Genomic DNA, 16,188 nt, shown 5'->3' on the forward strand with positions numbered 1-16,188 from the left:
TTTGCATATAACTATATAGTAATCGAAGTATATATATTTTTGTTTATATAATATATCTTTAAATTTAAAATGGTATGTTGAAGGTCACAGGTATTTACCAATATCAGATCAAAATCGTTATTCCTACTGGTATGGTGTTCACTATTTCGATTAATCACTCTTTGAAGGATTGCTTTTCAGTGCTGAAAAGATGAAGTCAAATTGAATCATCAAATCGGTTTAGTAAACACAAAATCGAACATCTACTTAACGATCAATAAAAGGAAAAACAGTTTAATTTTGTAACTTATTTATTGTTTTAACAGACCCGAGGTTAATTTAGATAACCAATAATGACATTAATTTGGGCGATTAAAGCATGATTACTATGAAATTTAATTTAATTTAGTTAACTTTTTTTTATATAATACCTATTTTTATCCATAATTTTTTCTCAATCTCACACAAGCTTACATTTTCTGAATTCCTACAATAGTAACAATACCAATTAACTATACAATGTGATTCCACAAAAAATGACACCCCATCTGAAGAGGGTTTCTTCAACTTCTTTTTACATTTTGGATAGCGCCAGCAAAAGAAAGAACCAACTCGATAGTTTCCAAAATCGGGATCTGTTAATTGCCTATTAACTACATAGTTGGACGAAAGCTAATTCAACCATATAGTTAAGGCTTCCAGTTCACTTAAATTCATAAAAATAAAAAATATATATAAAAAATTTAGTTCAACTCTCTCTACTACGACCAATTTTTTACCCGATTCAATAGATTAACTAGCTCAATACCCTTCTCTGATTTTATAGATTGTTTTTAAAGAAAACTCCTGGTTTCCTTTGTTTTAAATTAAAAACCCCGTAGGAAAATTAGGGTTTACAAAAAATCCAATTCAACTTCAAATGAATTAGAATTTCTCTTGTTTAATACAACAAAAGAATGGAATCCAAAGCCACTTGATGTTTTGTTCCCCCCTCAAATCCGTATTTTCCTAAACATGCAAATACTATGGTATACAGTCTTGTTTCTCAAATGTCTCTTTTCCTTTTAAACAAACAGGCACTTTTTACACTTACTGATGGTCAATCAACCATTTGCACATATGATGGCTATGATTGTGAGATCATCGAAGATCGATGACGTCAAAGTTCAGATTCGGATTCATATACACATCTGTACATGTACTGTAAAGGGGGCCACCATCTGGAGGTTGAATGTGTGGATGGAAGCCACGTTTCTGGCACTGTCTAATGACGGACATCCCACCCGGAGTAGTCAAACGAAAAATTCCATGTTTTCTGCACTTGGAATGATGAAAAGTTAACGGTAACTGGACATATAGAAAAAAGGATAAAAAATTGATTAATCATATAATAATATGCTTCCCACCTCGAAGCATCTCTTGGTGCCATTACGATTGCTACAGATTCCGGCAACATAATCTAGATACACAAACAACGACTTCAGAACGCTTAATACAATAAGAAAACACACATTGGCTTCTCTACCGCTAAAATGTGGATACAAAGTTACTAAGAGAAAGGACAACACAAAAGCAGGGTATTTTTAGATCGGTACACTGAAAGTAACCCTTCCAAATGTTTAAAACCATATTCTAGAAAATCCCAGGGAGGAGAAAACGTGGTTCTACGGGGTACTAATCTCCTTTTCTAATTTCATAAGCAGAATGCTAAAAGAACATCTAAAAACAGGTTCAGAAAGACCGCCGTGCAATTTTCGGTTACATAGACATTGGGAAACCATGGAAAATAAGAAAGTTTAAAAAATAAGAACACGGGACCAATCGATTCTGAGGATCTTGTTTGAACACCCTGGATCAAATATGAAGCACGATTTCAAAACAGATGGTTAGTGTTTTCACTAGAAACGGGTTTAACCACTTATATTAAACACTGAAATTCCTTCTGTCCTACCAAATCTGGAAATCGGATAGAGGACATTTGATGCCACCACAAAATCTGAAAGTTAGTTTAGTGTGAAGGAGACGAGTAAGAGGGTTCAGAGACGGGGAAGGAAAAAAACAAAAACAAAATAAAATTCTATCACTGAAAGAAGAGAAGATGTAAAGAAAAACAGAAGTTTTTATTTATTTTACTGCCACATCACGTGGCACTTTTGTGACAAGCACATGGCATGTCACCAGCATCATTCGTGCATACTGCGTCATGATGTTATTTGTGACTTATTTTTGAGTGACCATAGAAACCTAAATGTTACTGACTAAAACACTAGATTTCATAATCGGTTGACCAAAATAAAAACGTCACCCGAACTCCAAAAGTTGGGTAACTATTTGTGTATTTTACCGTACAAACTAATGACCAAAATGACATTAGCAATGAAAAATGAAATAGCTGAAAATATTTACAAATGAACCAAAATCTGTAACAGACACTAGTTTTATAATGATACAAAAAGGCACATACCTGGTATGAGTAGTGAGTATGGAGATCAATTGATGACATGAAACATGATTGCGTAGGATGTGTCTGAGGATACAAACATAAAAAGATATCATTTGAAAATATGTTATCAGGAATGCTAAATGTCAATTATGAAAAAGGAACAGATTTGAAAACTATGTTGCGATACATGATGTTGTATAGTCATATATATGACATAAGATCCGCACAAATATCTTCCAAAAGTAGAGAACTTAGGAAAAACAAACAAGGATTTATCGACCCTTTAGGTTATCAAGTTCACTCATCAACACAAATGTGTATAACTCACCTAAAACCCAACTGCAAAATCCATTTGTAACTGAGCAGATGTTTAAATATGAGGTTAAGTAGATTATTAAACACTTACATGAATCCAACCCAGTGGAAAGAGAGATCTCTTATCCTGTACTTCAAATATTTCCTCCTCATTTGTTGTTTGGCACTAATAAAAAAGAAAGTGTAATAATAGGAATCACATAACCCGCTAAAACAAGAGTAAAAAAAAATTAAATTTTTTATTGACGAAAATATTGAATTTAGATATGGTAATTCAAAATGAGACAAGCATACTGAGTCAGATGTTGAATCCTGCTTTGGGATAATAAGTGCTGTAACATAGAACTTCCTATTTTTCTGCAGACCAGTATCACAATAAAACTTCAGTATTACATTATGTGCAGATCAACAAAATGTCTTAAGGCATCAGTACTTACAAGTGAACCTGCAAGAACACCACAAGTTTCTAAATTCCTATTTGTATTTGATTTAGCCAGCTTCATGAAGCTTTCCATCATTGTTGTTGACTGCACAACAAATGGCAAGTCAAGAAAAGTCAGGCTTGTTGAGGATATAAACATGAAAAGATGAAGATAACACAGAATAAACATCAACAAAAGATGTCATAAAAACTTACAATGTGCAACTGTAGAGGAGATTCAGAAGGAACAAGAGCTTCCGTTGAGGGGTTATCTATTCTACAATCTGTCTCCTTCACCTGGGGAGATATTGCATGAACCAAATCCTGTACTTCTGCAAGTACAGGAGGAGGAGATGGCTGTCTGGTAACATTTATATGAACCGGAGCTGTTTCTGATTCTTCAAAAGAAATCATTGGACAAGGTTCATCCACATGAGACTTCTGACTATTCTCACAATTGCCAACAGTAACAGTTGATTCTATGCTTGATGCTTCAGGTTCTGAGTTGCTATGATCACTTTTGTCTGGAAGTTTATTTTCTATAGCCTGCTGCAAACTGTTTACACATGAAGACCATCAGATAGAAAAGTATTCACGAATTTCTTCAAAACAATCAAAATAAATAAAGAAAAAGATAATAGCATCACAATTGGAGTTTTTCAAATTTACTTCAAAACCAATATGCTTCTATAAAATAATCCTTCAATGCCTCTAGAAACCATCTTATTTTCCTTTAACATCAATTCAATCAATGTAATTGTGATCAACAATAAGCAATTACACATTCCCAAAACCAAAAAAGGAGCGGACCTTGGAAATTCAATTGGAGTCAGGTCAATATTGCTTGGATATTGCACCTGCAGTAAGAAAACTTATGTAAGCCAAGTTTCTTTGTGAGGACCAAATAATTAGGACGATACCATCATACCCGTATATTAGTTTTAGGAGGCTGCCACTGCCCATAAAGCCCATTTGGACCCAGAATAGAATGTTTGGAGAGGGTTTCGTCCTTTGGACGCATCAGGTTTAATGACCTAAAATAAGCAACAAAAGAAGGGCTCTCAAAAACACTTTTCCATTGTAGCATGCACTAAACTCTGGAGGTTAAACTCTAGATTCAATTCCTAAAGCTTGAAAATTGTAACAGTACAGAATTAAATTCCAGATTCAATTCCATTGTAACTTCCTCATTTTCAAATATCCATTTTGATGCATTCAGTATCAAGAAATGATACTGGTATATAGAACAGTCAGTAATACTCCTATAAGGAAATTAAAAGTACAAAGGCATAAGCAAAAGACTCATAAAGTTGAACAGAAGAAAAGAGTTTTGCACATGCAACACTAGGTAATCACTTGGAGTTGTCTATTGCAGCAACCAAATATTAGATATGAGCAGGATAGGGAAAAGACCAAAGAAGAACTTTCTACCCTGTTCAGGTGCTGAAACCAACTCTTTATTTCAAGGTCTGAACTCTAAGCAACAATACTGGAAACCCTAAAATTAAGAAAGTAACTTACATCCTCCTGAACTGCTCTTCCATTGGTTTAGAATATGATAATTGCTGAGCTATTGGACCATAAGAATTAAATTCTCGCGCAGCTGGTTTAACTGCCTGCAATTTAACAACAGAATTCATTTTAAATCTGAATCTACAAATAAATTAGAATTTGTGTAGATACAATTATAAAAAAAAAAAAAACTAACTCGGACTATGTGATCAAGAGGCAATCATAAAAAAAATTAAAGTAACAGCTCATTAGCAGAATAAAGAAGCACTAACAGTACCTTTGTCATACCATAGTATGTTAAACTCTGGTTTTTAACAGCAGATTGCTGTAACGAATTACTTTGATTAGTATATCTTCTGTTTAATTCATTGATCTTCTGCTGCACTGCTGGCTTCAATTCTTCTAGCTCATTCAAGGCATTGAGTAGTCTCTACAGAAAAATTTTGAAAATCAAATTTCATATCAAACCTTTCAACCTATAACAGATGCGAGTAAAGAGGGGAAATCAAGGAGAGAGAAGTAATTACATTTTTCAAGTAGACCTTTTGGCTTTGTAGTGATGCTCTATAATCTCGATGGAATGGTATTGTTTCAGAAACCAAACTGAATAAAAAGGGCAGGTGAGGAGGGGTACAAGTAGCCTTACATACATTTTAAAGGAATACTAAAATTATCAAATAATCCACAATGAAGTGTCCTTGTCTCACTCACCCTGAAAACCTTAGAAGCATGATGTATAGATCTATGATGTTCTTCTCAGCTCGAAAGATGTCAGCCTAAATAGCATTGAGTATATTATAAAAGTCAGACCATTTAGAGCAAGAAGGCAATAATTTGATATATTAAGAAATAGCATACAAGCATAGTGATGTTAAAAAAATAATTTTAAGGCAAGTATAAAGTATGACCACCCAAATATTTAACAAAGATAAGCAAGAATCTAATGTTGCGCCTTTACGTGGCAGTCCAATCAGTAATGTATATGCATTAAACCCTAAAGAACAAACCCCAACAGAGTCATCAACACTCCAAATCCAAAGTACTCCTTTCAGCAAGTTCTAAATAATTCGCGTTCAATTCTCAGAACAATTTAACAATTTGCATCACAGACAAAATGCTTTGCTACTTTTTCAAACTTATTTCACTTTCAACATTTCTTAGCTTCAATACAAGCCTAACTTCTCATATTACACTCCACGTTTTAGTAAATGGAAATGCTATACAAGACTAAACAAACATCGGTATGAACACATAAATAGCCCCTTAAGATTAAACACTCCCTCTTTAATAATTAATAACCAAAACTTTCATGAAAGTAAGTGTCATTTATGCATCAAGTTCACAACCAAAAGACAAGAATGCATATTTCAACTTTAATTGGAAATTCAGGGTAATAGTATTCCACGAGATAAATTGTGTACATCAGCATCAATTTTAACCACAAACTTCCATACTCTTTACCGTTAACTTTTATCCATTCTGGCATTATAGTAATTAAAACTTTCCATCCATTGAAAGCTACATCATATCCCAGCTTTAGTTCTTTGATTGTGGCTTCCAGAAACAAACATAAAATTTTGATTTACATACAAAAATGCAAATACTTCTCAATAATTAAAAGATAAACAAAATTACACTCTTCATAGAGAACATGACTTTGCTAAAACAATCATGTTACATTGGCGTTCCATTATAGTTATTTTTTTCATTTGAAATCTTTAAAATTCTACTTTCCACTATCTTTTCCCCTATTTTGCTAACTATTTAGGAACCAAAACCAACAGCGATATCCAATCGAGGTTTAAGTCAGTTAATCAACTAAAAATTACCAAAATTTGGAAACACAAACAGCACAAAAGATACAATATAAATACAGAACTAATTTAACATGAAAATATAAAAATTTAAATTCTTAAAAAAGAAACCTGTTTGAGAATATTGTCGGCAATCCGGTAGTAATAGCGGAGGGGGATCCGATTATCAACATCAAGTCTTTGCGCACTCGCCGCTATGTTTATTCTTTCCGTCGAGGACATCATCCCTTCTCTTCTTCTCCTTCAAAACTTCCCTTCCCTTTCGTTTCCTTTTCCAATTATCAAAACAACATCCGTCGGATCAGCGATTCGGTAATGAATTCGGAGAGCCTTGAAGCTTCGAAAGGGGTCGTCAACGGCGGATCGGGAGAGAAGGAAGGGATAGGATTGAAAGAGGAAAAGTCATTCTGCTACCGGTTAGGGGCAATTATGGAAATGCAGGGACACTTATTTCGACATTTTATTATATATTTTCAGGGTACGTTTGGTGTATGGTATTTTACAAGATTCAGTTGACCGAAACGGAATAAGAATGAAAATAGTATGATGATGAGAAATAGATGTAAAATCACCTTTTCATCCCCTTCTCCTTAATATTTTAACTCTAAAATTTTATTACAACTATTATTTTTAACAATTTATTCAAAAATATATTATATTAATATCTTGCTAAAAATGTTAAATAGAAATGATAATGTATTATAAACTAATTATTTTAATATTAAAATATTATTTAAAATGTTAATAAGAATTATGATTTCTTGTGTTCAAATTTTATGATCACTATTTTTACATTAAAATATTATTTTACAGATTAGTAATGGAAATTTTAACTCCATAAATTTTAACATATGTCTTTAAATTATATATAATTTTTAAAAAAACATGTGACAAAATCTTAATCCTACTTATAGAAAATAATTTTTACTATATATGTACCAAATAATCACTTTTATAAAATTTAAAAATCTAAATATTCTTAAAATAATATTTTGTCCAAGTAATTGCCCTTATATAATATTTGTTGTTTCCTTATAAAAGTAAAAAAAAGTAATATCACAATCGAAATTTAATTGATTAAGTGGTACAAATTCAATCAAACTTTTAATAATATAGAGATATTTTAATCTATAAAATATATATCAAAGGAAATTCTCACTTGGCACGTGTTTAGTATTATTTTTGTATTTTACAGAAATTTTGGTAAATATCACTTTTGGTCCCTCTAGTTGACACATGTTCAGCCTCTGTTTTGTTTTCCTTTATGATTAGTCACAAAGTTACTAAAATAAGTGGTTATCCAATTCATTTTTTTGCTTAAATTTTCCCTACCCCTCCACAACCTCCACTTTTTGCCTCCTCACTTTATGCTTCCACCTCTCTCTTCAATTTTTTTATTTACTTTTTTATTGTAATTAAGATATCTATTATCAATAACTAATTTTCTTACAGCAAGTAAACAATTTATCATAACATGTATTCTATTCCCATAAAAAAAAAATCAAATCTCCAAACACATAATTAAGAAATGGAGTAAATAATCACCACACCATGGTTTTGATTTTCTTACTTTCATTTCATTTCTAGCAACCGAACATCTTGAGTGCCACCGTCGATGGTCTTTGATAGTAAAGAGTCAGTCTAGCCCTCTTGCCCCCTTTCAAATGGGGTGGTGTCATTTTCGTGGTAGTCACACGTTGAATGTCAATAAACATCCATTCAAAATCAAGATCATGAACAACTGCATTCTCTACCGTAATTAAAAAAAACACCTTACTGATCTACGAAATGTCCCAGAGGCTTTTTCATTTGCTAAACCATTTTTTTTTTGTTCCAGGAACGATGATCATTCGATGAGATAAAGCATAGTAAAATGGATTTTATAAGAAAATAAAGTCATTCATTAGCTTGAACCAACGAAAACCTTTTCAAACTAACAAACCTACATAATTAAATGCCATTACCCAATAGTGAAATATACGTTCATAACAAAGAAAATAAATTCACCATGACACTTTCTCTCCTAGTTTAGCAACTCATAAATGTCGATGTCAAAATTTTAAATACCCTCACAAAAAGAAGTTTCAAGGGTAAAAGGACCAGACAGAAGGTGTCATATCTTTTAAAAAGGCCTTCTTTATGCCTCTGTAACTGGGAACTCAAACACAACATCCTTCCCTGCGAGCTTCCGGTAAACTGCTGAAAAGGTTTCAAGCTTGTACTCTGTGTTGTTTCGTTCTTTGGGGTCCAAAAAGACCTGTACAAAAAGGGTGCCAAACAATGAATGAGCAACATTTACCAAACTGTTTTAGTATTAGAACAAAAGAAAATTTCATTGCAGCAGTATTGTACCTTCATTATCTTAGATCCATCAATTCTATATCTAGTACGCTTCCCGACAATCTCAGCAGGTAAAACAACATCTTCAAGCATTGCCTCGTGTACGGCAGTCAGTGTACGGCTGCGTGGCCTCTGAACAGCTGAGCCCTTCTTTGGAGGCCTCAATATCCTTCGAGTGGCAATAAGAATCACATCCTAAAACAGACACATGAACTAAGTTAAAGCTTAAAGACAAGAAGATGCATACATCAAGCATATCAATAAAAACATTCCAACTTCATCACAAAGAGTACAACATAAAAACTTAAGATAAACAGTAACTACATATCAAACAAGGGATTCACAAAGACATATGTCTCATTTCTTGTTGAACTGCAATGTCTAAATGACCAACTTCCAAATTTCATTTAAACTGCCCCCAACTTGAAGAAAAAAATAGCTTAGTCCATTCCTCACCTTGCCACTGAACTTCTTTTCGAGTTCCCTCACAAGCTTAACATGAACCTTACGGAAAGCTTTCCTCAATCTGTAGGGGACATGGATAACAACAGCTTTTCGGCTCCCAGAAACATCGATTTGGCTGCAAGTGAATAAGTAATATAGTCATATGGTTGATAAATACAGAAGTAACTTTACAGTTACTGGATCCCAACAAAACATTCTTACACTGCTGAATTAATGTAAAGATCTTTGAGGTCACTTTTCAGGTCCTGGTTGGTATTCTCCAAATCAAAGAATGCCTGTTACAAACATACATGCACAAATAATGGAATCACACCCTGGATTGCACATTCTCAAGAACTTTACAAATTCAAAAATTTTAAGAGTAATTTAAAACCTGTGCAACAGACTCCTCGAATTCGGTTGGTTCAACATCCTTATCTTTGTGAATCTTCTTCATCGACGTATACATCTTCAAGATCTGCATTGTAAGATTCATAAATAAAAAAAATTCAAACCAGTTTCCATACATAAAAATATAATTACAAAATCATACTGAAAAAAGAATAGGTGAAGTAAAATGCCTTACTAATTTAACTAAATATTAAACTAAGATCCAACTTCTGGAACTATAGCTCAATTTATACCAATTTCAAGATTCAATAACAAGTTTAATAATTGATAAAACCTTCATTCAATCCGTTCAAATTACATGTTCTATTCGATGAAAGGAAATAAATGAATATTTCCACTAGAAATGGTTTACACTCATTTGACAACAAATTCCTAAATAGAAGGGGGAAAAAACAGCTTATCACACATCAACGCTGCTCATAGAATTACATAAATCTCATCGATCTAAGTGGTTGTTAATTGTTTACAAAAAAGCAATTTACAAGACCGAAATCTGCATACATACACTCGAAATTTTATGGATTCCAAACAAATTTTGGCACAAGCTAAAACAAATAATCTCGAAACTACAAATTCAAACAAATTCCCGCAATTTCTAGGCGATGAAGCAAGTAATAGGAAAATGAAAGGTGGCGTACCTTGGCGAAGAATGATAGAGTCGAGAGAGAAGTATAAGCGGCTCAGTTAAAATCTTTAGGGTTTCTATCGAAATACTTAACTTATAGTGTGACATTAGAAGTGGCCCGTTTCGCTAGGGTTTTTATATATATTCAATTAACTATTAATACTCGAAGTCATGTTCCATTTTAAATTTTTATTCAAAAAATAAATAAATAAATTTTTATATGTTTATATTGAATTTTTTAATTATCTTTAAAAATTTTGTAACTGATAAAATAATCGATCGTCGGTACAGTTTAAATTATATTGACCATGAAGATTAAGGCTTAGTTTGGATGGGCGGTGTGTTTACCTCCGGTGAGGTTAAAAACAGCGGTGGCGGTGAGATTAATTACTGTAGCGGTGAGATTGGATACTGTAGCGATGAGATTAGAAACAGCGGTGGAGTGTATGTTTGGATTCAAACGCAGCTGTAGCGGTGAGGTGAAAATAAAAAATGACTATTAAGGACATCATATTAAAATTGATATATAATAGAAGTTTTAAATTATTTTACTTATATAAAATTATTAAAATATGTGAATTTATAAATTTATTTAATAAAATATTAAAATGTATCTTTTAATATTTTATTATAAATATTTTAATGAATTATATAATCAATTTAAATTATTTATTAGATAAAATGATAATAATTTTAATTTTAATTTTTATTATATAACTAATGTTTAAAACGAATGAAATCATCGATTTTCTTCCATATGCTCCATTCTTCCTTTGCCTTCTAAAATTCTAAGTTCATTCTCCATTCTTGACAAGTAGCTAAAAACTTGAACTTCAAGCATTTTTCCTTCATATTTTACCCGGGTATAATACGTTCTTCTTTGGTGCTCTGTTTGAAATTCTTACTTTACCGGTTAAAGTGTGTTGAAACTCCAACATAGATAGCGAATTTGGCGCCAAGTCTGAAAAAATAATGATTGATAAAGAAACTTTAAGGATAAAATGGTAAAATAATAAATGGAAGTTCAACCAGTGAGCTTACTACTGCTGAAAGCTCCAGTTGATTTTTGGGATAGCAGTGTGGTGAGAATTGATTTTTGTTGCACTGAAACACTCAACCAAACAGCTTCCCAGTGAGGTTGGGAGTCCAACTGCACCTCACTGACTTTAAACGGTGAATCAAAGGAAGCCTAAGTTTATTTACAAGATCTTTATATGTATAAGAATGTTGTGGGATTTAAACACTTTACAAGATCTTTTAGGATTATATTTATTCAACTAGTTTTAGTGAAGTATTTCATTAGACAAGTAGATGACTTTCTCCACTTGTTTATAAGTAGATAAATTTTTTCATTTGTTTCACGAATCGAGTTAAGTCAAGTGGGTTAAATAAATCTCTTTTAATCAATTGACCTTGTTAAGCAATATCATGTGTATTAATTACAAACTTTGATTCGCGACCCATAATATTAGTACGTGTATTGAAATAAGAAGAAAGTTGGAAGGATCTTAACCTAAAGAATGTTGCATTTTTTTTCTTCCTGCAAAGTACAAAAATGTTGTGTCAACAGCGCTGTTCTTATAGTAAGCAAACAGTAATCACCCGCTGAGGCAGATTTAGGGTGTTAGGAAGCCCAGTGTCTATTAAAATAGGAATTTTATCATTTTGATGTTTTAAATTTTTAAAAAATTTAAATTAATAAAGATAAAATTATATTTTAATATCTTAAAATAATAAATTTTAATTCAATCTTTTAAAATTATAAAGATATAAATAATTTACTGATTTTTTTCCTGCTTCGCCCTTGATCACCCGTCGTCTCGGACTAAAAATTGAAAGTCGTTTAGTTTGAAAGGCAAAAACTTGGTTGCTCCCTCATTATTTTTCTTGAAGGTCTCTTTCTTCTTCGCCTCCAATTCCGATGTCAAGTTCTTGATTAACTTGTTCATGAACATGACAAACTGCTTCTCGTCAGAAGGTGTTGCTTCTAAAGCCTAAAAGGGTCGACAATGTGAACAACCTTCACAGCTTGGTCATCAGTCATCACCACCTTCGGCAGAAGGATTGGTTGCATGACCCACTTTAGCATCCCATTCTCGATTTCCCGTAAGGAGATTCTGGTAAACCAACATGATTGCGGTCTCTCTCGAAGCGAGAAGCTAAAGGCTTTTTTTAGTTCTGAGAGTGGAAGAGAGAGACGAAGGCGGCGACATAGAGCGAGAGAAGAATGTTGCATTCAAGGCACAAGTATTTCAAATTGACTTCATAAATTATATATATTATGCTTTTTCATTAACATCTAACGAGAAAATTTAATTGAATATAAAATTATTTGATTCCTAAGCATATAAAATATGTATTCGTTAAAGAAAATGATACTTGATCTGAATTCTTAAATAATTAACAAGAAAATAAATTGAAATGAATATTGGTTGGCCTATTATTGAGTTCCAAAGCCCAAAACTATTTAGCAAATTGACGTCCTGAAATCAATACACATCCCGCATCTAATTTAAAATCCGATTTTAATTTTAAGATCCAAAGATATAAAGGCCCAAGACATGGAATTTAAGCAGGTTTTAAAAAGCGTAAAATACATCTAGCGTCACTCAACTATTAATAAATTTACATTTTAGTTACTCAATTTCAAAAAGTTAAATGGTCACCGAATTATTCAAAAGCTTTTTTTGTTTAGTCACTAGGTTGTTAAATTCGTTATTGTATGATCTTTTTTGTCCGTAGCGTCTGCACTAATCAAAAGCTTTTTTTCTCTTCACGTTTATAATTCAATTTTTTTTTTATGAAACAACTTTGAACATCGTGAATTTTCAAACCAATTTCCAAATATTTTTCTTCTCCGATCTCTAACACTGACTGTTAGATTAACTTATATCTAAAATATGTTATACTATTTGTCAATGAATAATGATCTACTGTACCAATTGTCGAATTGTCACTTTAAGCTTGCTAACTAGACTTTTGAAAAATAAAAATTTAACAGCCCAATGATTTAAATAAAAACTATTGAATTGTTCAATAACTTAAATGAAAACTTTCAGATAGTTCAAAAACCATTTTATAACTTTTTTTAAATTAAATGACCAAAATATAAACTTACTAATAATTTAGTGACATTTTATAATTTACCCTTAATTTAATTTTTTATTATAAATCTCAAATAATCAACTTTGATTCAATTTATAAAACATTATACATGAACTTCAATTGATGCAATTATACATATAAAAATTAATTTTACTTCAATTATACATATAAATTTTTAATTTTATTTAATTATACATATTTTAAAAATAAAAAACACAGTTACGTATTTACTTTCATATTAGATAAAAATGATCATATGTATATGTTGATAACAATAATATTAATTTCTTTTTCTCCATCACACCAAACATAGTGTTAAAGATTGTCGTAGTTATGGTCCCCATAACTTGGAACTAACGTGTACTTACTTCCAAGTGTTTATGCCTCAAAAAATTTATATTCCTAAAGTCAAACAAATCCTATTTTGGGTGGAAAAACACTTAAAATTGAGTAAAATGGGTTGCTTAAATTGTTAAGAGTTTTGGTACCATGGGAATCTATTATCATTATTATTATTGAGCCACCAATTTCCTACTTTCTGTTAAATTCCTCAAACACTATCCAAATTTGCTTCAATTTTACAAATTATTTTTAAAATTATATATATCTATAGCTAAACTGCTACTATTTATCTTGTCTTGTTTTTAATGGAAACCTATCGATTTATGCTTTTAGTAGGGACTATGAAATTTTGATTCCTCTTTTTCTAATTTAAACGTGATTTGATAAATAAATAAATAAATTCAACAATAATGTAAAATTGATTGAATAAATTATTTTAAATTTATCTGAATAGTTTACTTGAATTGATCCGACTTAAGTTTTTATATAAAGTATAATTAAATTAATTTATATATACTTTTATTTTTATTTTAAAATTGTTACTATTTATGTAATTTCATAAATATTATCTCATTATTTTTATTTATGTTTTTTATAGATGACAATACATTAGTTATGAAGTGCGATTTACCTTAAATTTATAATGGATTCATAAGAAAAATTGAATTCAGAGTTGATACTTTATAATATTTTATGGCATGTTTCAATACTTAAAATTAAATAAAATTTTATAATGTCTAATTCCATTTCCTATGTTGAATAGAAATTCATTTAAACACAAATTGATTGATTAATTAAATTATTTAAAATTAAAATAAATAAATTGGAAAAAAACCTAAATTTGAATAACATTAAGTCAAATATAAAATTTAAATGATAAAACTTAAAATAACTCACATTTTACATAATTATTTGTATTATTTAAAAAATTCTAAATTAGAATATACTATTTTAGGTTTATTTATATATGGACACGAAACTAAAGGATATAGGCATAAACGACATCGGAAAAGGACTACGTGCCCATGCAACTTGGTCTGCTAATATTATTGTTGGCCGCGTTAAGCTTCAAGCGGTCGGCACAAAAGAAGCCAACATTAATTACTTAATTGAAAGGTAAATCTAAAATTTATATCGAGTATTTTATTTGTATGAATTTTATTTTATATTAAAATTAAAAATACAAATAACAAATTTCGATTATAACTATTTGTAAAATATACAAGGAAGAGTAAATGGGGTCAATTTTCTGATGAGTGGAGCTGAGATTATTTTATTTTATTGTTTACTTTCACTTTTATGTCTTTGTAGTCAAGTAAAGCTTTATTTTTTCTTTTTTTTTATAGATATGTTCACATGATTAGATAAAAAATATAAAACATATCTACACAAGTTATCAAATATGATCAAATGATTGCATGGAAGCTATGCATTTAAAGTATTATTGGTAAATTTTGAATTTTAGTGCTTTTTATTTTAAGTAATTTATTTCTTTTATTTTTAAATTTTAAATGTAATTTCAATTGTTAATATTGTTAAAGTTTTTATTAAATTTATTAGTGTGATATTTTGAAATAAAAAAAATCACTTGGTGTCATGCAACACCTGGATTTAATAGATAAATTTTAACGGTATTAATAATTAAATTTGTATTTTAAATTCAAAATAAAAGATTAAATTCATTAAAATAAAAACAAGAGGACTAAATTCAAAATGTATGAATAGTATAAAGACTAGAAGTACATTTTAACCAAATATTTACATGCATGTAGAGGTGTTTATGAGCTAATATTGAATTGAGCTTAAGTATGATATTAACACATTTTATGAAAGTGATTCTAGACTTGCTTGTCCAAACCTATCCATAATTGAAAATGATTAACCTAAACTTATTTTTACGCTTACTCATTTTTTTTCTTTTGAAAATATTTATATTTTTAATTTAACAATTAATAATATTATATTATTCATTAATTAAAATTTTAGACAAGACTAATCAAGTCCAATCTCATATTATTTTGAGCTTGCCCATTCTAAATCAGCTTGAACTAAACTAAGCTTTAAATGTTTAAATTTAAGTTTAACTTATATTTTTAAACCTTTACCTAAATTTATTTTTTAAATCTAATATTTTTACTTAAAACTCTGGGAGAGCAATTTTCAATTAAATTAACTTAATTGATTTAGTTTATTTTGATTTAGGAATTTTGTGTGGTTATTTTAATTGGTTATCTATTGTTAAAATTTTAAATTAATTTGACTAAAAGTTTAACTTAATTTAATACATATTATTTATTTATAATATATAATATATTATTTAAGCCAAATAATTAAAGTCGATTAACTCACTGAACTAAAGTTAATTTAATTATGTTGATTGTTGAGTTTTAATTTGATGAATAGATTATAATCAATTAAATAGGTCTAATAAAAAAAA

At 30.3% G+C, this 16,188-nt stretch overlaps 2 protein-coding genes across 2 annotated transcripts; both read right to left on the bottom strand.

Annotated features, from left to right (window-relative positions):
- Positions 1 to 1,017: 1,017 nt before the first annotated feature.
- On the bottom strand, positions 1,018 to 7,037 carry LOC108454265 (AMSH-like ubiquitin thioesterase 1). The gene is made up of 14 exons (XM_017752670.2): positions 6,596 to 7,037; positions 5,382 to 5,446; positions 5,198 to 5,273; positions 4,948 to 5,100; positions 4,680 to 4,774; positions 4,087 to 4,192; positions 3,969 to 4,015; positions 3,375 to 3,714; positions 3,175 to 3,264; positions 3,032 to 3,094; positions 2,829 to 2,903; positions 2,444 to 2,506; positions 1,386 to 1,438; positions 1,018 to 1,294 (listed from the first exon to the last, which is right to left on the bottom strand). Exons 1-14 carry the CDS (start codon positions 6,707 to 6,709, stop codon positions 1,120 to 1,122), a joined length of 1,515 nt encoding a protein of 504 aa, XP_017608159.1. The 5' UTR covers positions 6,710 to 7,037; the 3' UTR covers positions 1,018 to 1,119.
- A 1,325-nt stretch (positions 7,038 to 8,362) lies between these two features.
- On the bottom strand, positions 8,363 to 10,437 carry LOC108454449 (40S ribosomal protein S7). The gene is made up of 6 exons (XM_017752912.2): positions 10,318 to 10,437; positions 9,663 to 9,746; positions 9,491 to 9,564; positions 9,281 to 9,404; positions 8,837 to 9,019; positions 8,363 to 8,741 (listed from the first exon to the last, which is right to left on the bottom strand). Exons 2-6 carry the CDS (start codon positions 9,735 to 9,737, stop codon positions 8,622 to 8,624), a joined length of 576 nt encoding a protein of 191 aa, XP_017608401.1. The 5' UTR covers positions 9,738 to 9,746; positions 10,318 to 10,437; the 3' UTR covers positions 8,363 to 8,621.
- Between the last annotated feature and the right edge of the window lie 5,751 nt (positions 10,438 to 16,188).

Source organism: Gossypium arboreum, chromosome 11 (genome assembly GCF_025698485.1).
Source record: "Gossypium arboreum isolate Shixiya-1 chromosome 11, ASM2569848v2, whole genome shotgun sequence".
Classification (NCBI taxonomy): domain Eukaryota; kingdom Viridiplantae; phylum Streptophyta; class Magnoliopsida; order Malvales; family Malvaceae; genus Gossypium; species Gossypium arboreum.